Raw genomic sequence first — 22,851 nt, 5'->3', positions numbered from 1 at the left:
CAGTTCTAAGATTTTTTTCTCCAAAATTAAGCCCCATGTTCCCACATTTCCTTTTTCATAAATTTGCATCAGATTTTATCCCCCTTTCTCCCAATTTGGTAGCCAATTACACCCAACCTATTATCCAGTAGCAATGGACTACAGATGGAATGTAACCATAACCCTAACATAGGGCCTAATTTCAAGAAAAATCTTAGAAATGTAGGAACATAGGGCCTAATTTTCAGTGAAAAGAAATTCTTAGAAATGTGGGAACATAGGGCTGTGGGAATATAGGGCTGACCCCGTTTTAACTAGGGATAGACCGATTATCGGGCCCTTTTTTTGGCAGTTTGCAGATGATCTGTATCTGCGTTTTATTTGCCTGATAACCGATAAAGTCTATTAATTAAAACGTGCGCTACTTTGGCTCGGTTCCAGCTCTGTGTCTATCCCTCTGCTTTGGTTTTACTCACCACTGAGTCTGACTCAATGTCCCGCCCACAGCACTATCTGACTATCTCTTACTGTGGGTTATGTTGAAAGTTTCTCATTTATTAAATAATTGCTCAATGCATTTAAACAAAGTTTTGTGTTGGAGTTTGTAACATTCCAAAATCTTAATTTTGACTTGAAGATTTTCATTTTCAGTGTAATGAATGCATATTGGTTCCAAATATCGGTTATCGGTCTTATTAACTACTAATGCAGTTTGCAGTTTGTAACTAGCTCTTCCAAATGCAACCTGCTTTGGATTAAAATAAACACTTTCAAACCATTAGTATACTGTGAGTTCAGACACATTTCTATCAGTTGCAAGTGGGACACTGACTACGTTTACATGCACATAATATTCCCGTTTAGGCCCTTATTCCTTTCATTCCTTCATTTACCTTCTGGAAAAGGTGGTAAACCTGTTGATATCCAAGTCTTTCGTAATGTTTAAAATGATCTGTGTTTCTCCTTCTAACCAGAGATGTGGGCTTTTCTTTTGGCCATGCATCTCTACCGTAGCCTTAGAAACTGTTGGCTGGCTGGTTTGTTTACAACAACCATAGCAACGCGCAGAGCTGACGGAAGCCGTAAAATGGCGCAAACTGCGGTAAAAAACCCTGATTGAGACGCATATTCCGAATGCTCCTAAAACCCGAATAATACTGGCATATACCACGTGTCTTAATCGGAAAATGCTAAATTCAGAAAAAGGCCTCATTCAGAATGTCCAAACGGAATATGCTGTAGACATGACCCGTATAAAATTCAGAATATTGTCATATTCGGAAAAATAGTGGAGTATTAGTGTGCATGTAAACGTACTTATTGTAACCAGTCAGTTCAATTTCAATGTCCAGACTTTCCAAACCGCCGCAGGAAGCACATTCACAGCAGTTCAGCCTCACCAGAAATTTCAATAAATGAAAGACGGCAGTGTGATCTTTTTCAGACATTTTATACAATTCTTGAACGTTTGACTAGAGCAGAAATCTTTTGAGAAATGTCATCATTTTGAGAAGGCGGTTGGCAGTTTCAGCTGTAACCGTGACTCCATCCACCGTTTTGTATCTTAAGGCGTCTGAGGCGCAACCCTCTCTATTGCTCAACCTGCCTCCTCCTATAATTAATTAAAACCCCGTGTCCTGGTTAGTGAGGAGTGTTGTTCACATGTGTTAGTCATATTATAATCGACACGTATCTAGGATGAAAACAAAGCCTGTCGAGAGCCCGTCTCCACACCCACATTAAGCCACTACGGCTGAAGGCACTGTTTAAACATGTGTCTCTACCTCGTCCACCTCCACACCCTCCCTCCTCCCTCTGTTCCCGCCTGGGTTCATCTCTTCCCCTCCGTCCACCTCCACCTCCACCTCCACCTCCTCCTTCTCCTTCTCCGTCTGGTGGCATCTATAGCAGGACGCAGCGCTTCTTGGGTTTGTTGTCGGGAGGCTCCAGAGCTGCCAGGATGGCCTCGTCAAACACGTTCTTCAGTCCTCTCTGACAAAGAGACAGAAAAGAGAGAAACACCGTTAAGCTACGTTTTCCTCTTAGTAGCTACTAGTGCAGTGCCCGTTCAAAACATGCCTGTTTGGAACGGGCTGATTGCTTAGCCTCCTGTATTGCTGCTTGTAGCTTTCTCCAGAACCATTGTACTACAAAAATCACCTACAGAGGGAGCTGACAGCACTTAATATGCAACTTAAGCGTGATTTATGGTCGTGCGGAGGCTCCACGCAGAGCTTTTGCCGTAGCCTACGTAAGTGGCCTGAAGTTTATACTTGTGCGTTTGTGTGTGCTTCGATCTCTTTAAAAAGGAACACGCCGACTTATTGGCACTTTAGCTTATTCACCGTATCCCCCAGAGTTAGATAAGTCCATACATACCCTTCTCATCTCCGTGCGTGTAGTAACTCTATCTGACCCACCCACCGCTAGCCTAGCTTAGCACAGATCCTGGAGGTAACCGGCTCCATCTAGCCTACTGCTCCCAATAAGTGACAAAATAACGCCAACATTTTCCTATTTACATGTTGTGATTTGTATAGTCACAGCATGTACAAATAACAAGGTCACATGAGACCCAGCCATTTTCTAACCGTATACATACTGGGAACTATATTCTCAGAAGGCAAAGCACTGCTACTTCTGCTACTTGGGCGCAGTGATTAGCGCAACACCTGAAAAGCCCCGCTGTTACTCTCTGCTCCTCACCACGGGGCTTCTCGTGTGCTGTGACTGAGCAAATCACTCCGCCCAAGTAGCAGAAGATGCACTGCCACGCCCTAACGTTACCAATCTGCCTCTGTACCAAAACTCTTCAGAAATCTCTTCACCCCTCACCCAAAAAGGGATTTAGCGAACATTAGCTAGTTGTGTATGTACTGTATGTTTCAGGGATCTAGTTTCAGTTGTTTGGTCTGGTCTTGGTCTCAACCCCTCAAAGTCTCGGTCTCAATACACTCTGGTCTCGGTAATGACTTGGTCTCGGTTTAGGTGGTCTTGACTACAACACTGCCTCTCGGTGTACCTGCGTGAGAGCTGAACACTCCACATATTTGACGGCCTTCAGCTCACGGGCCAGTTTCTCTCCGCTCTCACAGGTCAGAGCTCGCTGTTTGTTCTTGGCCAGTTTCTCCAGAGTGTTGCTGTCGTCTCTCAGATCCACCTGAGTCCCGACCAGCAGGAAGGGCGTCCGCGGGCAGTGGTGTGAAATCTCCGGCACCCACTGTGAAGAGAGAGACGCACGGACAAAGAAGGATGAGGCATTTCATCTGGGAGTCTGGATTAACACCTGTCGGGAACAAAGTCACAGTGAAGTTTGTCTTTGTTGAACAAAAATGATTAGTACATCTGTCTCTATGACAGTTTTGTGTTCAATGCATGTTTTCACTTTTCCTTTGACTGTTGTTTAGATGTCAAAAATACTCAACTAAATCCCCATCCCAAGTCAACAAAAGTGGATACCTTTATTGGAACGTTATAGACATTTTAAGGTTGGAAAAAAACCCACAAATGAGAGAAGAAGTTTTATATTAGATCTAAACTCTTTTGCATGTGAAGTCTGCCGTTTTCTTCTGAAAAACACTGTGGGCCCTATTTTAACGATCCAAGCGCACGGCGTGAAGCGCCTGGCGCAGGTGCGTTTAGGGCGTGTACGAATCCACTTTTGCTAGTTTGACGGTGGACAAAAAGGGTCCGTGCGCATGGTTCAAAAGGGTTGTACTTAGTGTCTTCATTAATTTCATTGTTTTGGGTGTAACATGCAATAAACCAATCAGAGTGTCATCTCCCATTCCCTTTAAAAGCCAGGCGCGTTTGTACCTTGGCGCATTGCTATTATGATGGCGGATTTGCACCGTAAAGTTTTTATTTGTAATCTTTTGCATGTTTGTGTCCCTGTGTGTGTGTGTGTGTGTGTGTGTGTGTGTGTGTAACAAGCATAGTGTGCGTGCGCTGTGCATAAGCCTAGGTGCATTTTACTAATGCTCTGTTAAAATAACAATGAAATGCTGCGTTATTGACTTTAGACCAGGTTTTTGTTGGTCAATGGCGCGATCACTTCCCACTGCCTCAAGATAGCAATAGGCCAAGAATTCACCCGAACACACCTCCCTGTAACACCAGCACACCCATGGGCGCAAAGATGGGCGCCGGTGCATTTGCTATTTAAACGGCGTGGGCGCTGGACAAATATCAAAAGACACTTGCGTCGGGCTTTGCGCTGTGCTGTGCCGGGTGCAAGATAGGGCCCTACCCTGCATCTACATACAACCTTTTGTTTAGTCGGTTATGTTTCAAACCCAAAAGCCAAAACCGACACTGACTAAATGACTCAACCACACAAACTCACCTTCTCTCTGACATTTTCAAAAGAGGAAGGCGATACGACAGAGAAACAGACGAGGAAGACGTCGGTCTGAGGGTAGCTGAGGGGTCGCAGCCTGTCGTAGTCCTCCTGACCTGCAGGGGGAGACACACAAGCACTCGGATCAACAGCAAACGACACGCACGACGGACAACATGTAGCAGGTAAAGCTAAAGCACAGCCACGGTCGTCTGCAACGGCAACAAGGGAATCGTGACGGCTGTCAATGAAGGAGATCAAAACGTTCCTCTCCCATTTCAGGAGACTAAACTCACAGCTTTCTACAAATGCTATACATACTATTGTTCCTACAACTGTTCCTGTTGCTGCACCTTGTAATGCACAGTATTTTATTGTTTACCTGCAGTGTCAAACAGTCCTAGAGTGTATGGCTCGCCGCCGATCATCACTGTCACTGCATAATTATCAAAAACCTAAGGGAGGGTGAGAGAGAGAAAAGAGGAATGATAGGAGAAAGACAGGGAGGGAGCACAGAGGAAGGAAGTAAACATGTGAAAAAAGACATATGATCTCAGACATTCTTTAAAAACAAAACAGGAACTATACGTCTCATCTTTAAAAAGGCAAGTGAGTGTCCAACAAAAGAGACAGACACATGCTCTATACCAGTGGTTCCCAAACATTTTCACGTCAAAGGTCCCCTAAACTGACACAAATTAGACCACAGACCCCCCCCCCCCCCATTTGATGAGATTTCGTCCCAAGGTCCCGCATCTGATAGGAGTTTTGCTTTTTAATGTTTTATTACAGAAAGTGTATGAACCCCATGACCAATCAGTCATACATTATGTCATTGTGTTACTTATGGATGGAATTATAGTGAAAAAAAAAAAAAAAAAAAGGATTCCCCTTTTTGCTGGGGACCCCCTGGAATCCCCTCAAGGACCCCTGGGGGTCCCCGGACCCCACATTGGGAGGACCCTCACTAACATTCCTTGCTACTAATTCTGGGACCAAACAGCCTTTTGAAGAAGGGAGGACCAGACAAAAAAAGGTCTTCACTTTCAAAACAAGTCCTTTCTGTCAAAGTCTGAAAGTCATACTGGTCCCCACAAAGATGGAAGTACAAGTGGACACACACACACACACACACACACACACACACACACACACACACACACACACACACACACACACACACACACACACACACACACACACACACACACACACACACACACACACACACACACACACACACACACACACACACAAAAAGGTTTCACATCACTGCAGGCCTTTCAGTGATTTTAGAAATACGTTTCCTCTTTGTGTCCCAACCAACGTAGTAAAAAGGGCAGAATATTTGGCCTGGAAAGCAACAAAGTGGGTATTCTACAGTACAATGAAATTGTTTTTTTTCACCAGCCTGCACACGTAACGGTATGGAAGCCCATTTCCACCAGTAAAATAAAATAAAAAATAAGATCAAAACTTTGCCTTGTGATGAAAAAAGAAGGATCCTGTAGGCCTTAGTATCTTAAAATAATGACACAATCTCGCAACAATGACTTAGTATATTTTGAGAACGTTACTTATTATCTTGAGATACTAAAGCCCTATTTGCAGAGGACTAGTATTACCTGGGGACCTCTACTGATTTGTAATAATTACGGAGGTCGTCTGCGATCTTAATTCTGTGCGAATCAAGAAGTTGATCAAATCTGCATCTTCATTAGCCTGATAATCCGAATGAGGTGCCTTTTCAATTTACTGCATTCAATCAGTCAGACATTTTTTCTTCAAGTTGGAGGATTTCAAGTCGAGACAAATGCTAGAAATCGGAAATAAATTCCTGCACACAGTCAGTAAATACTGTACCGAGTTCATTAGAAATACCACGTTGGGGGCGGCCTCTAGCTCACCCACTAAGAGCGTGCGCCCCATGTAGGCTGAGGCCTTTGCAGCGGCCCGGGTTCGAATCCCACCTGCGGCCCTTTGCTGCGTGTCTTCCCCAATCTCTCTCCCACCTTTCCTTCCTATCCACTGTCACTACAAATAAAGGGAAAAGCCCCCCAAAAAATATCTTAAAAAAAAAAAAGAAATACCACGTTGTGGTCATCGACCTTAGTCAGACGTTATTTCTGTAAGTCGACTTGGAACGACTTATACAGCTGTGTTTCTGGCTCTGGCACAGGAAGATGACGCATTGTCTTAATCCCACAAACAAAGCTCTGATTATAGGGTCAATTAATTCACCAACGGTGAGAAACAACAGTTATTAGACGTCAGACCTATTCTCTGAACAAATGAGCTACATGGGTGGCAAGTCAGAGGTCTGGAACAGGATCCATCTTCATTACCATACCTGCGTCTAAAACGTTGGAAAGGCAGCAGGCAAAAACTTGCTAAAGAAATCCACTGGGACCGACTACAATCATTAGATCAGAGTCATTTAATCAAGTCATTTAGTTAGTTTTGATGCTCACAAAGATTTCATATTCATTCGGCTTTGCTGCTGCCCAAAAACGGCTTTAGTGGTGCGCCTAAAGCTTGATTTATACTTATGCGTAAAATCTACACGGTGGCTATGTACGTAGGTACGTGGAGACACAAACCTACGCTGGACCCTACGCCGTAGCCTGACGTGCACCTCTCGAAAAATGTAACTACATGTCGCGGCGACGCTTAGTAGCGTTGCATTCCCCCCCTACTCATTCTCTGGTTCTCCTTCTCCAAAAACAAGATGAAATCAAGGAGAGGGTTAACTTTTCCTGCTACAGATTACCCACCATGGTCAGAAAGCACAGGGGAGACACTTTTGACATTTTTCCATTACATGGTACCTGCTCGACTCTACTCTACTTTTTGGGTTTTCCATTATGAAAAAAAGTCCCTGGTACCTGCTAACAGGTACTTTTTTTTAGTATCACCTCCGTCGAGGTTCCAAGCGAGCTGAGGCGATACCAAAAAGGTGACGTGAAAACCTGCAGACTACTGATTGGTCGGAGAGAATCGTCACTAATCACTGCGTCATCTTTGCTAGCGACAGACGGGGGTGTCCTGAACAAACCCGCCATTTTTAAATAGTTTAGCCAGCTGTGTTTTTTTATTTGCTACCTCCAGCTTCTTTTGAAACTAAATTTGTCTTCTGGCTGCGGCAACAGCCACATGCCGAGAGTCAAAAACAACACACCTTCGACGTTCTGTGTGTGTGACGCGTTAGGTCACGGCAGTTTCCTGCTGCGTTGCTATGACGACCAGCCACGCTCGCCTCACGCATGAGGCGGTACTAAATCTGCAGTGGAAAAAGGAGGACGGGACACCGCGGCCGAGTCGAGCTGGTACCAGCAGTGGGTAAGCGCCATTTGTTTCTCTCACTATGACTCTAGAGTATATACACGTGCACACACACGCGCGCACACACACGCGCGCACACACACACCCCCTGCTGAGATCGAAGCACACACCAATGCACAAGAATAAACTTCAGGCCACTTCCGTAGGCTACGGCGAAAGCTCTGCGTGGAGCCTCCGCACGACCGTAAATCACGCTTTAGCCTTATGATGGGTTATGCAGGAGGAAGTAATTGAAATAACCTGTTGACAACAAGGCCGTGTCTTCATCAAACCAGAAATCATGTGAAATAATCACGTACCGTATGGTAGGTTTACTGGGCCTTGAACAAATCAAAGTCAATAAAATGATTAATTATCTTGCTTGGATTTAAAACATTTTGTGTGCATGTACATCCTTACCATCCTTATTGCTCAATGCTTAGAGGAACCGTGTTACTTTAAACATGTCAAACTGATGGAAACCGTAAAGGGAGTCTTGTTTTGCTGCTGTTCAGGTGAACAGGCCTCCCATGTCACCACTCTCGTTTTAGCTTTAGGCTGCCAACGTCCCAGCGTGACTGCAAACCTCCCAGCTCTGTGTGAGATCGGAAGTCAGCTGAAGCAGGGAGTGTTTTATAGCCGCTATGCGCCTGTTTGAATTCACGGCACGGCTTCAACACGTCAACCTGCTGTAGCCTGCAGACACGTTTTTTTTTTTTTTAATGAAGCTCTGTATGCACAGACAGGCTCCAGATAAACTGGAGGATGTAGCCTGTAGCAGAGGAAGCTACACCGAGTATTACAAACATGGATTCCAGCTAGCTTTACTCCTGCATCTGTTTGGTCTTTATTTAAACAGGCAGGCTCACAGCAGGTGACTGGGAAGGCTTTCGCACGATGTCTCCTACGTCTAGGGCTGCATTCAAACCTCAATACTGTATCAGTGCTGCCTGAGATGTGACTGTCGATCAAATCTGTGTCTATTTTGTTGATAAAAAAAATAGCAAAAAATATGAATTGACAACTTTTTCACAACAAAAACAAAAGAAAACGGAATAAAAAGTAACATTTAAAAACAAAAATGCAAGACAGTTTTAAATAGCTGTATTTAGTGCATACAAATATTGCATATACTATTATAAAATTATTCAAATTTCACACAAAAAAAGATTAAAAAGGCTTTGGGCCCTATCTTGCACCCGGCACAGCGCAGCGCAAAGCCCGATGCAAGTGTCTGTGCTAGTTTAAGACCGACGCAGTTGTCAATTTCCCATCCAGCGCCCGCGTCGTTTAAATAGCAAATGCACCTGCGGTCATCTGTGCGCCCATGGGCCTGCTGGTCTTACAGGGAGGTGTGTTCAGGTGCATTCTGGGCGTATTGCTATCTTGAGGCAGCGGGAAGTGATCGTGCCATTGACCAACAGAAACCTGGTCCAAAGTCAATAACGCAGCATTTTAACTAACATTTAGCTATTTTAACAGCAAATTAGTAAAATGCACCTAGGCTTATGCACAGTGCGTGCACACTATGCTTGTTACACACACAGGGACGCACAGCAGCACACAAGCATGCAGAAGATTAAAAATTTAAATATTAAGCAGCAAATCATCGCCATCATACAGTAACAGCAATGCGCCAAGGTCCAAACGCACCTGGCTTTTAAAGGGAATGGGAGGTGACACTCTGATTGGTTTATTGCATGTTACACCCAACAACACCCCTCTGATTAATGAAGACACTAAGTACAACCCTTTTGAACCATGCGCCTGGCGCACGGACCCTTTTTTCTGCCGTCAAACTAGCAAAAGTGGATTCGTACGCACCTTTGTTGGCTTTATTTCTTGACTAAACCAAAACCAATGTGACTCAAATTAAAAAGTTTCATGAAACGACGACAACAAATGTCTGATTTAAAACTGATTTTAGACAACTGTACTACTGCAAAGTTTGCGTTCAACATTTGTAAAAAGAAAATATGTTTATATATATCTCAAAGTAACAAACTAATGTTTGGTATTGGTACTGGAACACCATCTCTTTTGTACAGATATGAGCATGACTCTGAAGCTCTTGAAAACATACGTTTTAAATCTTAAATACAACTTTTTAATATTTGTGATTAAACGAGCAAAAATCGGAGAAACAGGTTGGAAAAAAAAAATGCCATTTCCTTTCACTTCATCCGTTCAGACATGATATTCATGTCAGTCAATTTCTTGTTTTCCCCTAGCTCTCTTTTAAACTAATTTTCAAACGATAACATCCTGTATACTTTGATCAGACCATAATATACATATAGTTATATACATAGTATTGTGTGTATTATGCATCTTAAGCTGTCCTGACAAAAAAAAAGGCAGCGAGATATTTGGCTTTGACTCTTTCTGGCCTATTTCCTGTTTTAGAACAAAAGGAACCGGCGTCACAAAACATTTCTCAAGTCTAAATTAGACCAAATGACAAAGCAGTATTGTTGAAGTTATTTTTTTTTTTTAATAGTGATACTTTGAGTTTTCATTAGTTTGTGTTGGACTGGGTATGTTGGTTTTACCGTTTTAGTCTAACCCCAGGCCAGCCTAACTACAGGGGAGAGGCTGCTGACAGAGAATTGTTGTTGTTTTGATCTAGTTGCTCGGTAACAATCTGATGTTACCTGTTTTGTTTTTCCAGAATTGAGAGGCAACCTCATACAGATTGACAACAGTTTAAGGTGTGACACACACACACGTCACACACACACACACACACACACACACACACACACACACACACACACACACACACACACACACACACACACACACACTTGTTTCACTATCTTTGTGGGGACCCGTCATTGACATAATGCATTCCCTAGCCCCTTACCCTAACCTTAACCATCACTACTAAATGCCTAACCTTAACCCTTACCTAATTCTAACCCTAATCCTAAAACCAAGTCTTAACCCTTAAACAGCCCTTTAACCTTGTGGGGTCCAGCATTTTGGGCCCCACAAGGCTGTGCAGACCCTACAAGTATACTGTATTCCCCGGTTTTTGGACCCCACGAATATAGTAAAACAAGCACACACAGACACACACACACACACACACACACACAGACACACACACACACACACAAACACACACGTCAGTTCAGGTTCAGACAGAAACGCAGTGATATGATGAGACAAGCCACGAAGCCATGGAGACTAACATATTTCAATAAAATACAAACACACATGGTCATTGTTCGTTCACACACACACACACACACACACACACACACACACACACACACACACACACACTTGTGATGATAATGTGTTAGGACGGAGCTCAGACTGCAGAAGCTGCTAGAAACAGCCTGATCACAACACGCTGCTACTGTGGAAGAGAGCTGCAGCTACATGGAGAAGTGGCCAGTTCTGGTGCTTACTGCGCATGCTGCATTTAGATTTTATACAGTACCAAACCTCAGCTTGATAACTAACGATTATTTTCATTGTCGATTCATCTGTTAGATTAGTTTCTCCACTGATCGAATAGTTGTTTGGGCTTTAAACTGTCAGAAAATGGTGAAAGATGTCCACAACTCAAAGAGATATTCAGTTTACTGTCACAGAGGAGTGAAGAAACTAGAAAATATTCACATTTAAGAATCAGAGATGTTTCAGTCTTTTTCATAACAAGTGACTCAAAACAGATTAATCCAAATAGTTGGTGATTAATTTAATCGTTGACAACTAATCGATCGATGCAGCTCTGAACTTAACTCCCTAACAAAAGGCACTCCAGATTACAGTAATTGTTATGTACGTGACATTCAAATCTGATAAGGAGACATGTTTCTGAGGGATTATTTCCTGGAGGAGACTTCCTCCCTCCTGATTTTTCTTATTGTGGTGGTTAGTCAGCTGACTGACAGGAAGCCGCTCAAACGAGACGAAGCGCTGATGTGAAAAAATGCTCAACACAAACACAATGAAGTGAAGACGAAACAGAAAGCTTGTGCATGTTTGCTGTGATGGCTCTCCTACTGAAGGTGAAGAGAAGAAGTAGCAGTTGCAAAAACATTAGCAGGGTCCAGAGACAAACTACAAAGAGACGTCAAATGACCACAGAGACCCCAAACTACCCCAAGGAAGACAAAAAAGAGACACAACACGACTACAAAGAGACGCAAAATCCCATAAAGAGACAACATGTATGCGGACATTTTCGTGAGGAAGGACACCTAAAGTCCCTGACACACCAACCCGATAATCGGCTGTCGGACAGTCTGGCGAGGTCGGTGACTCGAATCTGTTCGGTGTGTTCCGTGACGTCGGCCTACATTTTGGCCGACCTGACTTGCTGGGTCGGAGGGCGGGCAGTCGGACTCCATGACCAATCTGATTGGTGGAGTGCTAACCCGGAAATGGCGAGCAGGATGAGCGTGACTAACGCCTCTCAAAATCTGACGAAACTCTTTTAAACTGACCTTTGTCGATCTGAAATGAAGACGGATTCAGCAACTGCATGGCCTATTTCTCGTTTCGGTGAACTATTTTAGTAAAATACGAGATCGTATTTCAAACATTATTGGTCAGCTGGAGAAGCCAGACCCACGTGACGCGTTTGTCATTTCCGGTTTTCACTTTTTGAATTACGTCTCGCGCACGCGCAGAACGTACGCAAAAGTCGGCGCCGCTTCGGTGTGTTCTTGAGGCACTTTTTGGACCTCAGGGAGCCGACTGATCAGTCTGACTCCTTCTCTGCCGACGGTCGGCCGTCAGGTTGGTGTGTCAGGGCCTTAAAACCCCCGCCAAATACGCGCACCTACAGTACGTTTTACACAAAGCCAGGGAAAAACCATGATTAGATTTACGTAAATGCCAATTTTGCTATTTAAAAGGGTTTCATTTCACGTCTAACTTGACAGATGACGGCTGCACGATAATGAATCAAGTAATTAAATGTGATTATTAGTTTCAAAAGTTTAGGATCAAACTAGTGTTTGGCATAGAGTGATAGTGCTGCTGCTAACAACAACAACAACAACAGGATATACTGGCAGGAACAGAATGTGACACGCCAGTAAAAAAAAAACCCGATAAGGGTGAAAAAAACAATGGGACAACAAGCAATACCAAATGACATCACTGTTTCTGACTGACCAAACTGTTTAGCAGCCTGGATGAGTGGGAGGTACGCAATCATTCCTTATATTATTGTTATTATCATATGGATGAATTTCCCATTGGTTACTTACCACAAGTACGAGTATTAGGACCACTAAAAATAAAGTCAAAAAATAAGTTGTAATATTATGGGAATATAGTCGGTATGACGAGAGAAAAGTTTTAATATTACAAGAAAAGAAAAAAAGTCTGGTTTTAAGAGGAAAAGAAAAGGGTTTTATATTTAATGTGTGACGTTATGATTGTATTGGGCTTTTATTACACTAATATTACAACTTTATTCTCAAAAAATATTCAACTTTTTTCTCAAACAGTACAACTTGATCCCTTTCTACTCAAAAGACTCACAAGACTCAAAACACTACAACTTTATTCGTCATTATTATGACAAAATGGTAAACACAGAGATGATAGAAACTTGTGTATATATATATATATATATATATATATATATATATATATATATATATATATATATATATATATATTATTATATATATAATCACAAAGCATGGGTTTAGAAAAATATATATATATATCCAATTATACATAATGAAAAAGAAACATATTCTAAGTGATGGGACGGTACTGACATATTCAAACCAAATTGTTAAAAACGATGATGGGGGGAGGGCGGGAGGGGGAAGAAGAGGTGTGAGAAACACAGAGTCAGACAGGAAGAGGAAGATAAAGCTGAGTCAGCACTGTTGGTTCTGCAATCCTCTGATCAAACTGTGACAGAGACAGACAGACAGAGAGAGAGAGAGAGAGAGAGAGAGAGAGAGAGAGAGAGAGAGAGAGAGAGAGAGAGAGAGACAGACAGACAGACAGACAGACAGACAGACAGACAGACAGACAGACAGACAGACAGAGAGAGAGAGAGAGAGAGAGACAGACGGTGGGATGGGATACCGATCGAAAACAGGAGAGAATTACTCAACAAATTGCAGTCAGCAGTCAGCTGGAGCTGCCCATCAATTAGGGACGTTTAAGATATTTCCAGCAGGACAGTCCTGCCTGTCAACAGTCACTCAGCTGTTTTCGAAAACGGTCCGACCGAAAAGTCAAGAGTTTGCAGGATCAGTCGAGCTGAGGCGACCACATTTTGTATCTGCAGAGCCCGAGAGGCCGCTTCCTCGTCGTGATGCTTCAGCATGACAGTTAAAAGTCAACAAACCTAAACAGGAAGTGTAGGGAGACGGACCCCAGAGAATCTCAAATATGTCAACTCGCAGCTACATGAAAATAAGCAATCACGCACATACATTTACACACACACACACACACACACACACACACACACACACACACACACACACACACACTCTGAGAATTGCAATCCCAACGGGCTGGCTACACTGCACGCTAGAGCTGGGCAATATATTGATATTATATCGATATCAAAAGTGTTGTCTTTTCCTGGTTTTAAAGGCTGCATTACAGTAGAGTGATGTCATTTTCTGAACTTACCAGACTGTTGTAACTGTTCTACTATTTACTTTTACCCACTTAGTCCTTATATCCACATTACTGATGATTATTTATCAAAAATCTCATTGTGTAAATATTTTGTGAAAGCACCAATAGTCAACACTACAATATTGTTGCGGTATCGATAGAGGTATTCGGTCAAAAATATCGTGATATTTGATTTTCTCCCTATCGCCCAGCCCTATTGCACGTGTTTCAACACTACGCTTCCACTATAATCAATGAAACTGCCGTCATGGTAGGGCTGCACAATAAATCGTTTTTTTTATCGTCATCGCGATATCAACTGGCTTTTTTTATGTTAGCTGAAAGACAATATCAGTAGACAACAGCACTTTAAAGTGTAACTGTCGTTCTTTTTTTGTGGGGCCTGTTATTGTCAATTCAATGTTCAATTTGTTCAATAAAAGAATGCTAGAAATGATTTCCCTTTATTTGTTTTAAATTCGACAAGCAATTTGTTGTATTTTAGAAGAATACCGAAAGCAACAGAAAGGCAGAACTGAGTACATTTTAATATCTGTTAATTTATCGCAAGGAATATTGTTATCGCGATATTCAACAACGTTATCGCGTATCGCATATTTTCCTCATATCATGCAGCCCTAGTCACCGGGCACAAGAGCAGCGGGTTAGTGAGGTGTGTGCGGTAGAGGATGGATACCCGAACCCGGTTCGGACAGATATTTAGAAATTATGTTCGGGTTCGGGTCGGGCTCAGTCACATCAGCGCGATAAGGCATTGAACAAGCTTATTATGTAGGTGCGCGCCTGTGTTAACGTGCGCTTGTTGCCCCGTGTGCGCTGATGCGCTCATCTGTTGACATTCCCGAAAAAACGAGATTTTAACTGTGTCGAGCTCGGACATAAATATCTTAATGCCTGTTGGGCTCAGGCCGGGTTCGGTTACTGCTCTGTCGGACGCGGGCCGGGCTCAGACAGAAAAATGCGGCCCGATCCGAACTCTAGTGTGCGGCCCTTTTACACAGAAATAGATCAAGAGTCTATAATTCTTTTAAATAAAACTACCGATATACAGGAAACAACTTAACGAGTGTCAATGAGCGCGTTGGCAGTTTCGTTTTGAGAGTTTCTGTTTTTATTTCTCGTTTCCCTCACCTGCGTCCTCTGATAACGGCCGACGGTAGATTGATGTTTTCACAGCGCTGTGCACCAAAAACACCGAAGACACGACAACAACAATCCCAGAGCAAAAAGCTCTCCGTCTCGCCTGTGACTCACACAATCCTACGCCGTGTGTGCGCAGCAGGTGTAGCCGGTTAAAACATACATTCATACGTTCCGCGAACGCTCCGCACACGTCACACGTTCAATGTCGCCAAAGCGTAACAATAACAATCCATCCAAAAAGCAAGCTAAGCTAACCACCTCCTGGATGTAGTGTCTATAAAAATCACAACTATTTTGGTCAATATTGAAATCTCAATATTGAAATCTCGATTATTTCATACTCATTGACGTTTGGAAATATGTTGCATTTATTGAACTTAAAAAAAACCCCCAGTAAAACTGTTAAATCAACAGTGAAAACACAATTGAAGTGTAAATTTCCCTGTAATACTTTTCCCTTTTTTAGATTCCACTTCAGAACACCAGACAAAAATAAGAGTTTACTTGCAAAATGTAATCGTTTTTCTGGAATACGTTGTTTTTGTGATCGTTGGGAGCAAAAATCGAGATCAAAATTCGATTAGCCTAATTGCACAGCGTTAGTGAAATGACAGACATGAGAGTGGTATCAATCCTCATTTGGCACTCTTGAATAAGCGTATTTTTCTCAAAATGTCAAACTATTCCTTTCATGTTACATTTTTAAAGTTGATGACAAAGTGGGGTTTTATTTCCACCGTGTTGGATGGCAGCGTTGCTGTAATGAACGCACGCAGTCAGGCAGTTAAACACGTTGTAAGCAAGTGATCAGTTTAACAGGATTATCCAAACAATGTATTTCAAAGTAGGGCTGGGCAATATCTCAATATTATATTGATATCGTGATATGAGACTAGATATCGTCTTAGATTTTGGAAATCGTAATATCGTAAATGGCTTAAGTGTTGTCTTTTCCTGGTTTTAAAGGCTGCATTACAGTAAAGTGATGTCATTTTCTGAACTTACCAGACTGTTCTAGCTCTAGTTCTATTATTTTTACCTTTACCCACTTAGTCATTATATCTACATTACTGAAGATTATTTATCTTAAATCTCATTGTGAAGATATTTTGTTAAAGCACCAATTGTCAACCCAATAATATCGCCACAATGTCGACATCGAGGTATTAGGACGAGAATATCGCCACATCTGATTTTCTCCATATCGCCCAGGCCTATTTCAAAGTAAACCAAAAGTGCGAAACCCCCTATTGAAAAAGGACACATGAAAACACAGCAGTGTATGTATTGGGATTTGAAGCCTTTTTACTGACAGATCACTGTTCATGTAAACAACCTTAATGTCGGCTCAATCCACACAACCTGTAAACAAGTATCACTTCCTGTGTGACAGGAAAGAGCCACAGCGGCAGCGACTGTACGAGAAGAACAGTAAGTGGAAGCACCTTGCTGCTGCTGGTTTGCAGACTGTCACTTTCAGTGTTAGTCGATTAGTTTCGTGTTTTCAGGGTTTCCGCAGGTTTCAACAAGTCAAATTTTAGACTTTTTAAGACCTTTTTAAGGCCTTTATGAATGAAATGCAAGGCCTATATCACGACATAAAAGTGCAACGAAATACACAAGCACTTGCAACGTAAAAAACATTATTAAAATGGAATAAAAGCGACACGGAGTAATGATGATCTGTGCATAAATAGCAAATTATATTTGGACGAGCGAAAGAAAGAACTACCACAGAATAAATTAAAAAAAAACATTTCAGTGAGCATTAGAGGCAGTGTCACATGGACGAAGGAACATTTAAGACCTGTTTACAATTATTTAGGACCTAGAACACAACACTTCAGCGAATTTAAGACTTTTTTTAGGCCTAACAATTTGCCTAAAATTTCAAAATTCAAATTGTTAGGCCTAAAAAACCCTGGTTTTGAAGAAAAAAAAAAAAAGCTACTCACCGTGGGGACGTATTCAGAGGGAAACTTGTTGGTGGTGTAGGAGATGAGCAGGCAAGTCTTTCCCACCGCACCATCACCAACCACCACACACTTTATAGTCTGCATCTAAAGAGGAGGAGGAGGAGGAAGGCAGGGAATTAAGGAGAGAAGAGCGACCGGTGAAAAGTCTTATCATTACTAACCCTGACCCGTATTGACAAGATCACTGGAACGACGTCTAATCCTCTAATTCGGGGAGAAAAGAGACAAAACACGTCCACACAGTGACTGAAACATGGCGCTTTTTAAATTTCAAACATTCAGGGTTCAACGCTACGATTCTTTTTCACTTGTCCGGATGGGCAAGTGAAAAAAAAAAAGAAAAAAAAAAAAAAAAAAAAAAAAAAGGTACCTGCCCGAAGTAAATTTTTACTGGCCCCTATACAAAAAACATCGAAAACAAGTAAGCATCAAAAGTGTAAAAGAAATGTTGAAAAAAAACCCCGTCAAAAGCATCAAGCGCCAACGCAATTCTTGACTGGCCAACGGCACATTCAAATCAAATGATTATGATACGATGGCGGGCGAACGGGCCGGCAGGTCATTCTATTTACTTGCCCTACGTGGCGTTTTACTTGCCCAGGGCCATCATGGCAACCCTTATTGATGAACCCTGAACATGTATGTGAGCGTAATATAACTCACACAAATTCCCTCTGAAAGGGTTAAACAATCCAACCTTGTCACTGTAAATCCCCCATACCAATATGAGTGGACCAATAATAAACACCAATTCATTTCAATGGCACAGCTTCACAAATGCAAAGAGATTCATGATTTTTTAGTTCCGCATAGATCTAGACAAATTCAATACTCAGATTTTTTTCTTAAAAAGGAACACGGCGACTTATTGGGACTTTAGCTTATTCACCGTAACCCCCAGAGTAAGACAAGTCGATACATACCCTTCTCGTGTCCGCGCGTGTTGTAACGCTGTCTGACGGTTCCACCGGTAGCTTAGCCTAGCACAGAACCTGCAGGTTACTGGCTCCAACTAGCCTACTGCTCCGAATAAGTGACAAAGTAACGCCAACATTTTCCTATTTACACGTTGTGATTTGTATAGTCACAGCGTGTACAAAAAACAACGTCACGTGAGACACAGCCATCTTCTAACCGTAAACAAACCGGGAACTATATTCTCAGAAAGGCGAAGCTCTGCTACTTGGGCGGAGTGATTTGCTTTGCAGCAAGCCTAGGCTAAGCTACCGGTGGAACCGTCAGACAGCGTTACAACACGCACGGACACGAGAAGGTTAAGTATCGACTTGTCTTACTCTGGGGGTTACGGTGAATAAGCTAAAGTCCCAATAAGTCGGTGTGTTCCTTTAAATTTTCAGCAGTTTGTGAGACTAAATAAGTAAAGTGTAACATACAGCGGCCATGTCAACTAGTGTAATATAAAGAAGTAGTCAAGGTACAGTAGACAAGATGTGTGCGTGGATCCAGGGAGCAAATGTGATAAAAAAATTTTTTTTAAAAATGCATCAAAATCTTTGTTCTTTTTACACTTGAAAAGTGTATCCATGGTTTCCTTTTATAGCTGGGAACGTATTCCATACACCTTGAAATCCAAATCCTAAACACTCATCACAGATGATGTTTTCTTTTGGGGTTTTGGTCTCTTGGTCGGGCAAGACATGTTAATTTGAAGACTTGTCCACTTGGGAAACTTTGTTGAGCATGTTTAGTATTTCCTGGATCATATGCATCAGCTGCATGTAAGCAGCCTTCAGGCTGTTTGTATCAGGTGGCAGGTTGAATGGGATGCCACGCCAAGCATCAGTAAGCAGACCAAGTGTGAGACAGAAACAATGAGTATGTTTTACGTGTGCACACACACACAAGCATATTCCACCATTATTCTGAATGTGACAATAATCTGAATTTGTTAGGGGTCACGTCAACAGCATATTCCGTTTGGATATTCAGAATTAGGCCTTTTATTCCTAATATAGCATTTTCTGATTGAGACACGTGTGATATGCCGGTATTATTCTGGTTTAAGAGGCATTCTTTCGACATGCGTACAGAGCATTCGGAATATGCGTCTCAGTCAGGGTTTCTACCGCAGTTTGTGACAGTTTTCGGCCTCTTGCCTGTTTCCGGCTTGCGGTCAGCTCTGTGCGTTGCTATGGTTGTTGTACACAAACCGACCACCCGACAGTTTGAAAGTAGAGATGCATGGCCAAAAGAAAAGGAGGAGAAACACAGCTATGTTTAAACATTATCAAAGACTTGGATATCAACAGGTTTTTGGATATGCGCAAACATCGCAAGGCCGACCTTTTTAAGAAAGTGGTTAAAGGAATGAAAGAGGGAGGCTGTGTTCGCACTCTCCAACAAGTCCGCCACCACAGGAAAACTTAAAAAAATATATATATATATTTTGCACGGCTGCATGTAAACGGGAATATTAGTGGAATATTCACTTTCATTAGCCATGTAAACAGCTTAGTGTGAATACTGTCTTTTTTGGAATAAGGGCAAAAAAACGGAATATTACGTGCACGTAAACGTAGTCAGTGTAACACAGTGTTAAGTACACACTGGCTGGAGATCCTGTGACCACTCAGACTCAGCTACCATACCCAGGCTGGCGCTTCATTAAGGGGGACAATGGTAAAGGGGTATGGGCTGCCACTTCATCACTGGCTCTTTGTTTGGGCCTTTTGGCAGTGGCAGCACTCAGCTGAACTCTGATGAGTCAGGGACACGTTAACTGGTCATCTGCAGGGACGATGACACCAGTTAAGTCTGCAGAATTCATTCCTCCTCCGAGATATGTCACAAACACACGCAGACATTTCTGGAGAATGCAGCCATTAGCGGCAAACAAGTCTTTTAAATGCACTATTGTTTCTTCTTGTACACGCTGTAATCTGCATCAAGTTGCTGCTTCTTTAAAAACAGAAGTTACCGGAGGGCTTGCTTCTGAAAAGATTAGGCCGGTTGACGAATTGATCGGTAGGGATGTAACGATACACTCAACTCACGATTCGATATACACAAGTTTAAGTTCATGGCACAATATTCTCACGATTTATTTTAATAGAATGAGCTGCAGACAAATGGCATTTCTCTCATGGGGAAAGACTATCTATATAAAAAAGCAAATACATTTTAGTTTAGAGAGAAAAACCTGCTATTTAATATGTTTGAGAAGCTGTAACCTGAGAATGTTAGCAATTACGCAAATATCAAAGAATAGTTGCCGATTCATTTTCTGTCACTCAAACTTCCGCCCTAATGGACCTTTTTCACAGCAGACATTTTGACTTGTCATAGTAGGAAAAGCACAGATGAAATTGATAACTCAATTCCATTAAGTGTCCCAGTAAGCTATTTCAGTGAGTCAGCATGCACAATACCAGGGCCTCTCCTAAGTGGAATGCAGCCATCATTCATGGTTTTGAATACACCTTTACTTTTCCTACTATGACATGTCTGCCGTGAAAAAAGGTCTACTCTCAGTTACAGCCACAAGCATTGATTATGAAAACAAAGTAAATCTTCAAAATGTGAAATGAAAGCAAACGGCAGGTCCTTTGAGTTTATATGTAATGGTGAAAATAAACATGAAATAAATGATCACAATTGGAATTTATCAGTTTTCTGGAGGTAGTTAACTACTGCCTTAACTAAGAAACAAAACGAACGCTGTCATTCCTTCAATATTGCTGCTTGTTGACAACTATTAAGACATCACACAGTAGAGTGTATAGTCCATCAACCAACCACAGACGGCTTAAAAAAGTATTCAAATTAAAGTTTTTGAGCCATAAATGATGTGATATCAATCTAATTTCACTGCTTTTCAGTCACTTCCGCATAGAAAGCAGTGGTTAAGAACTTACAAAAAACCTAACTATCGTCTGTATCGCAGGCGAGCAGCACATAGTTAAAGTTATGACATGCTAGCTACATGTTACTACTTGTTCACTGCATTTATAAGCAACTGAATGTTGAAAAGTTTACTCCTGCGAAGCTAGCCTACGTTAGCTAAACTAACTACTAACGTTAGGTCGGTGGCTAACGTGCTGCGTTCCATTTACATCCGCCAAGACCCCCACCCATAATAAAAAGGCATGTTGCAAATGAGTTTAACATGAATATAACGACGACACTTTTCAGGGACTAAGGTTACATGTATTTTGACTCATTGACACATTGCCTTATAGATGCTCTGGTTTACACACGCACACACAAACACACACCGGTAACTTTTCAGCAGAGATTTAACGTTAACGGTTAACTGAAACACAAGCTAGCAGAGTTAGCTTTAACGTTAAAGGAAATCGTTTGTTTTGACAGCTGCCGGTTAGCAGAGTTAGCTGTCAGCAGGCTAACAGTCACAGCTTTCACAATAAAAAGAGTCAGTATCAAGTATATCGCTGTTCCTCTGCTGATATTTCAGTGTTTGTCGTCAGTAAATCACATTTAAAGACAGTGACAGCTACTACCTTGTCTCTTCTCAGCCGCTGGAGTGCTGGTAATGTTGTGTTACGTTCAGGTGCTTCCCGTGAACTTCCCTTTCCTCCAGTGCGGAAACCGGAAATATGACTTGTGGTATGTGTGGTATGTTCCGCTGGATGTAATATGTGAACCCTAATTTGTTGTTTCCGTAACGTCATGTCTGCTTTCCTTAATTTCCTCAAATCTAAAGACAAACAATTTTAAATTGTAAAATTTCAAACTTTTGCATGTATTTTATTAAATCTTCTGTCTTAAAAAAAAGGCTTCTGAAAAAAATAATCTTCAAAGCTCTGTAACACTTACTAATTATTTATTTGAATAGGTCTAGATCAACAATACCCCACAGTTTGTTTTCTTCTTTTTATGACAAGTGACAAGTGTGTGCAGGAATTACATTTTTTCGTTGGAAATTGTTCTTCAGGGGAATTAATTCCCTGCACCTCAAAGGAGACAAAGCAAGTGGTGTGCATGCTGCTTTCTGCTCATTATATACAAGACAATGTTTGAAATATTACAAACAACAAATAAATGAACATAGCAGTAGATGCAGTTGCAGGTATTTGTACACGCACACACACACACACACACACACACACACACACACACACACACACACACACACACACACAGTTGCCAGTTTATTGGGTAGCTTTTGTTGAAATTGGTTGAGAAAGATGTTGAATCAACTTCATAGTCATTTTAAAGGTTGTAGTTTGTGATGCTGTTAGATTTGAATGTAAATTAAAAATGATATCTAGTTTCTCAGTGACCACCAGAGGGAGATGAAGTACAGACTGTTGGTGTTTTACTGTACGGCAGGCGTCTTCAACGTAGGCGAAGGGACCCTTAGCTGAAAAAGAGACGGATCAGGGACTCTTACTACATATATTGTATAAAATTTGGGTTTAATGTTAAACTGGGCCTCTGTAGGGCAGCCTAAAGCCTTTATACATACAT

At 41.9% G+C, this 22,851-nt stretch overlaps 1 protein-coding gene across 2 annotated transcripts; it reads right to left on the bottom strand.

The window, feature by feature from the left end:
• Nucleotides 1-1,410: 1,410 nt before the first annotated feature.
• Nucleotides 1,411-21,998, bottom strand: LOC116046410 (cell division control protein 42 homolog). Of its 2 annotated transcripts, none has more exons than XM_035993225.1 (6): nucleotides 21,882-21,998; nucleotides 17,380-17,484; nucleotides 4,701-4,773; nucleotides 4,325-4,434; nucleotides 3,002-3,199; nucleotides 1,411-1,971 (listed from the first exon to the last, which is right to left on the bottom strand). In XM_035993225.1, the coding sequence occupies exons 2-6, from the start codon at nucleotides 17,482-17,484 to the stop codon at nucleotides 1,882-1,884; spliced, it is 576 nt and encodes a 191-aa protein (XP_035849118.1). In that variant the 5' UTR covers nucleotides 21,882-21,998; the 3' UTR covers nucleotides 1,411-1,881. The 2 variants fall into 2 exon arrangements, with proteins under 2 accessions (XP_035849118.1, XP_035849117.1); XM_035993224.1 differs by lacking the exon at nucleotides 21,882-21,998 and adding an exon at nucleotides 19,518-19,539.
• Between the last annotated feature and the right edge of the window lie 853 nt (nucleotides 21,999-22,851).

Source organism: Sander lucioperca, chromosome 16, assembly GCF_008315115.2.
Source record: "Sander lucioperca isolate FBNREF2018 chromosome 16, SLUC_FBN_1.2, whole genome shotgun sequence".
NCBI lineage: Eukaryota > Metazoa > Chordata > Actinopteri > Perciformes > Percidae > Sander > Sander lucioperca.
Note: the sequence above shows the minus strand (reverse complement) of the source record. Positions and strands in the feature narration are given on the sequence as shown.

What these genes read in the sequence shown, in the direction of transcription:
- LOC116046410 (XM_035993225.1), bottom strand. Translation starts at nt 17,484, where the DNA reads ATGCAGACTATAAAGTGTGTGGTGGTTGGTGATGGTGCGGTGGGAAAG. An exon ending in TTGAAAATGTCAGAGAGAAG is followed by an intron (nt 3,200 to 4,324) that starts GTGAGTTTGTGT and finishes CTCTCTTCACAG; the next exon opens with TGGGTGCCGGAGATTTCACA. An exon ending in AGTGTTCAGCTCTCACGCAG is followed by an intron (nt 1,972 to 3,001) that starts GTACACCGAGAG and finishes TCTCTTTGTCAG; the next exon opens with AGAGGACTGAAGAACGTGTT.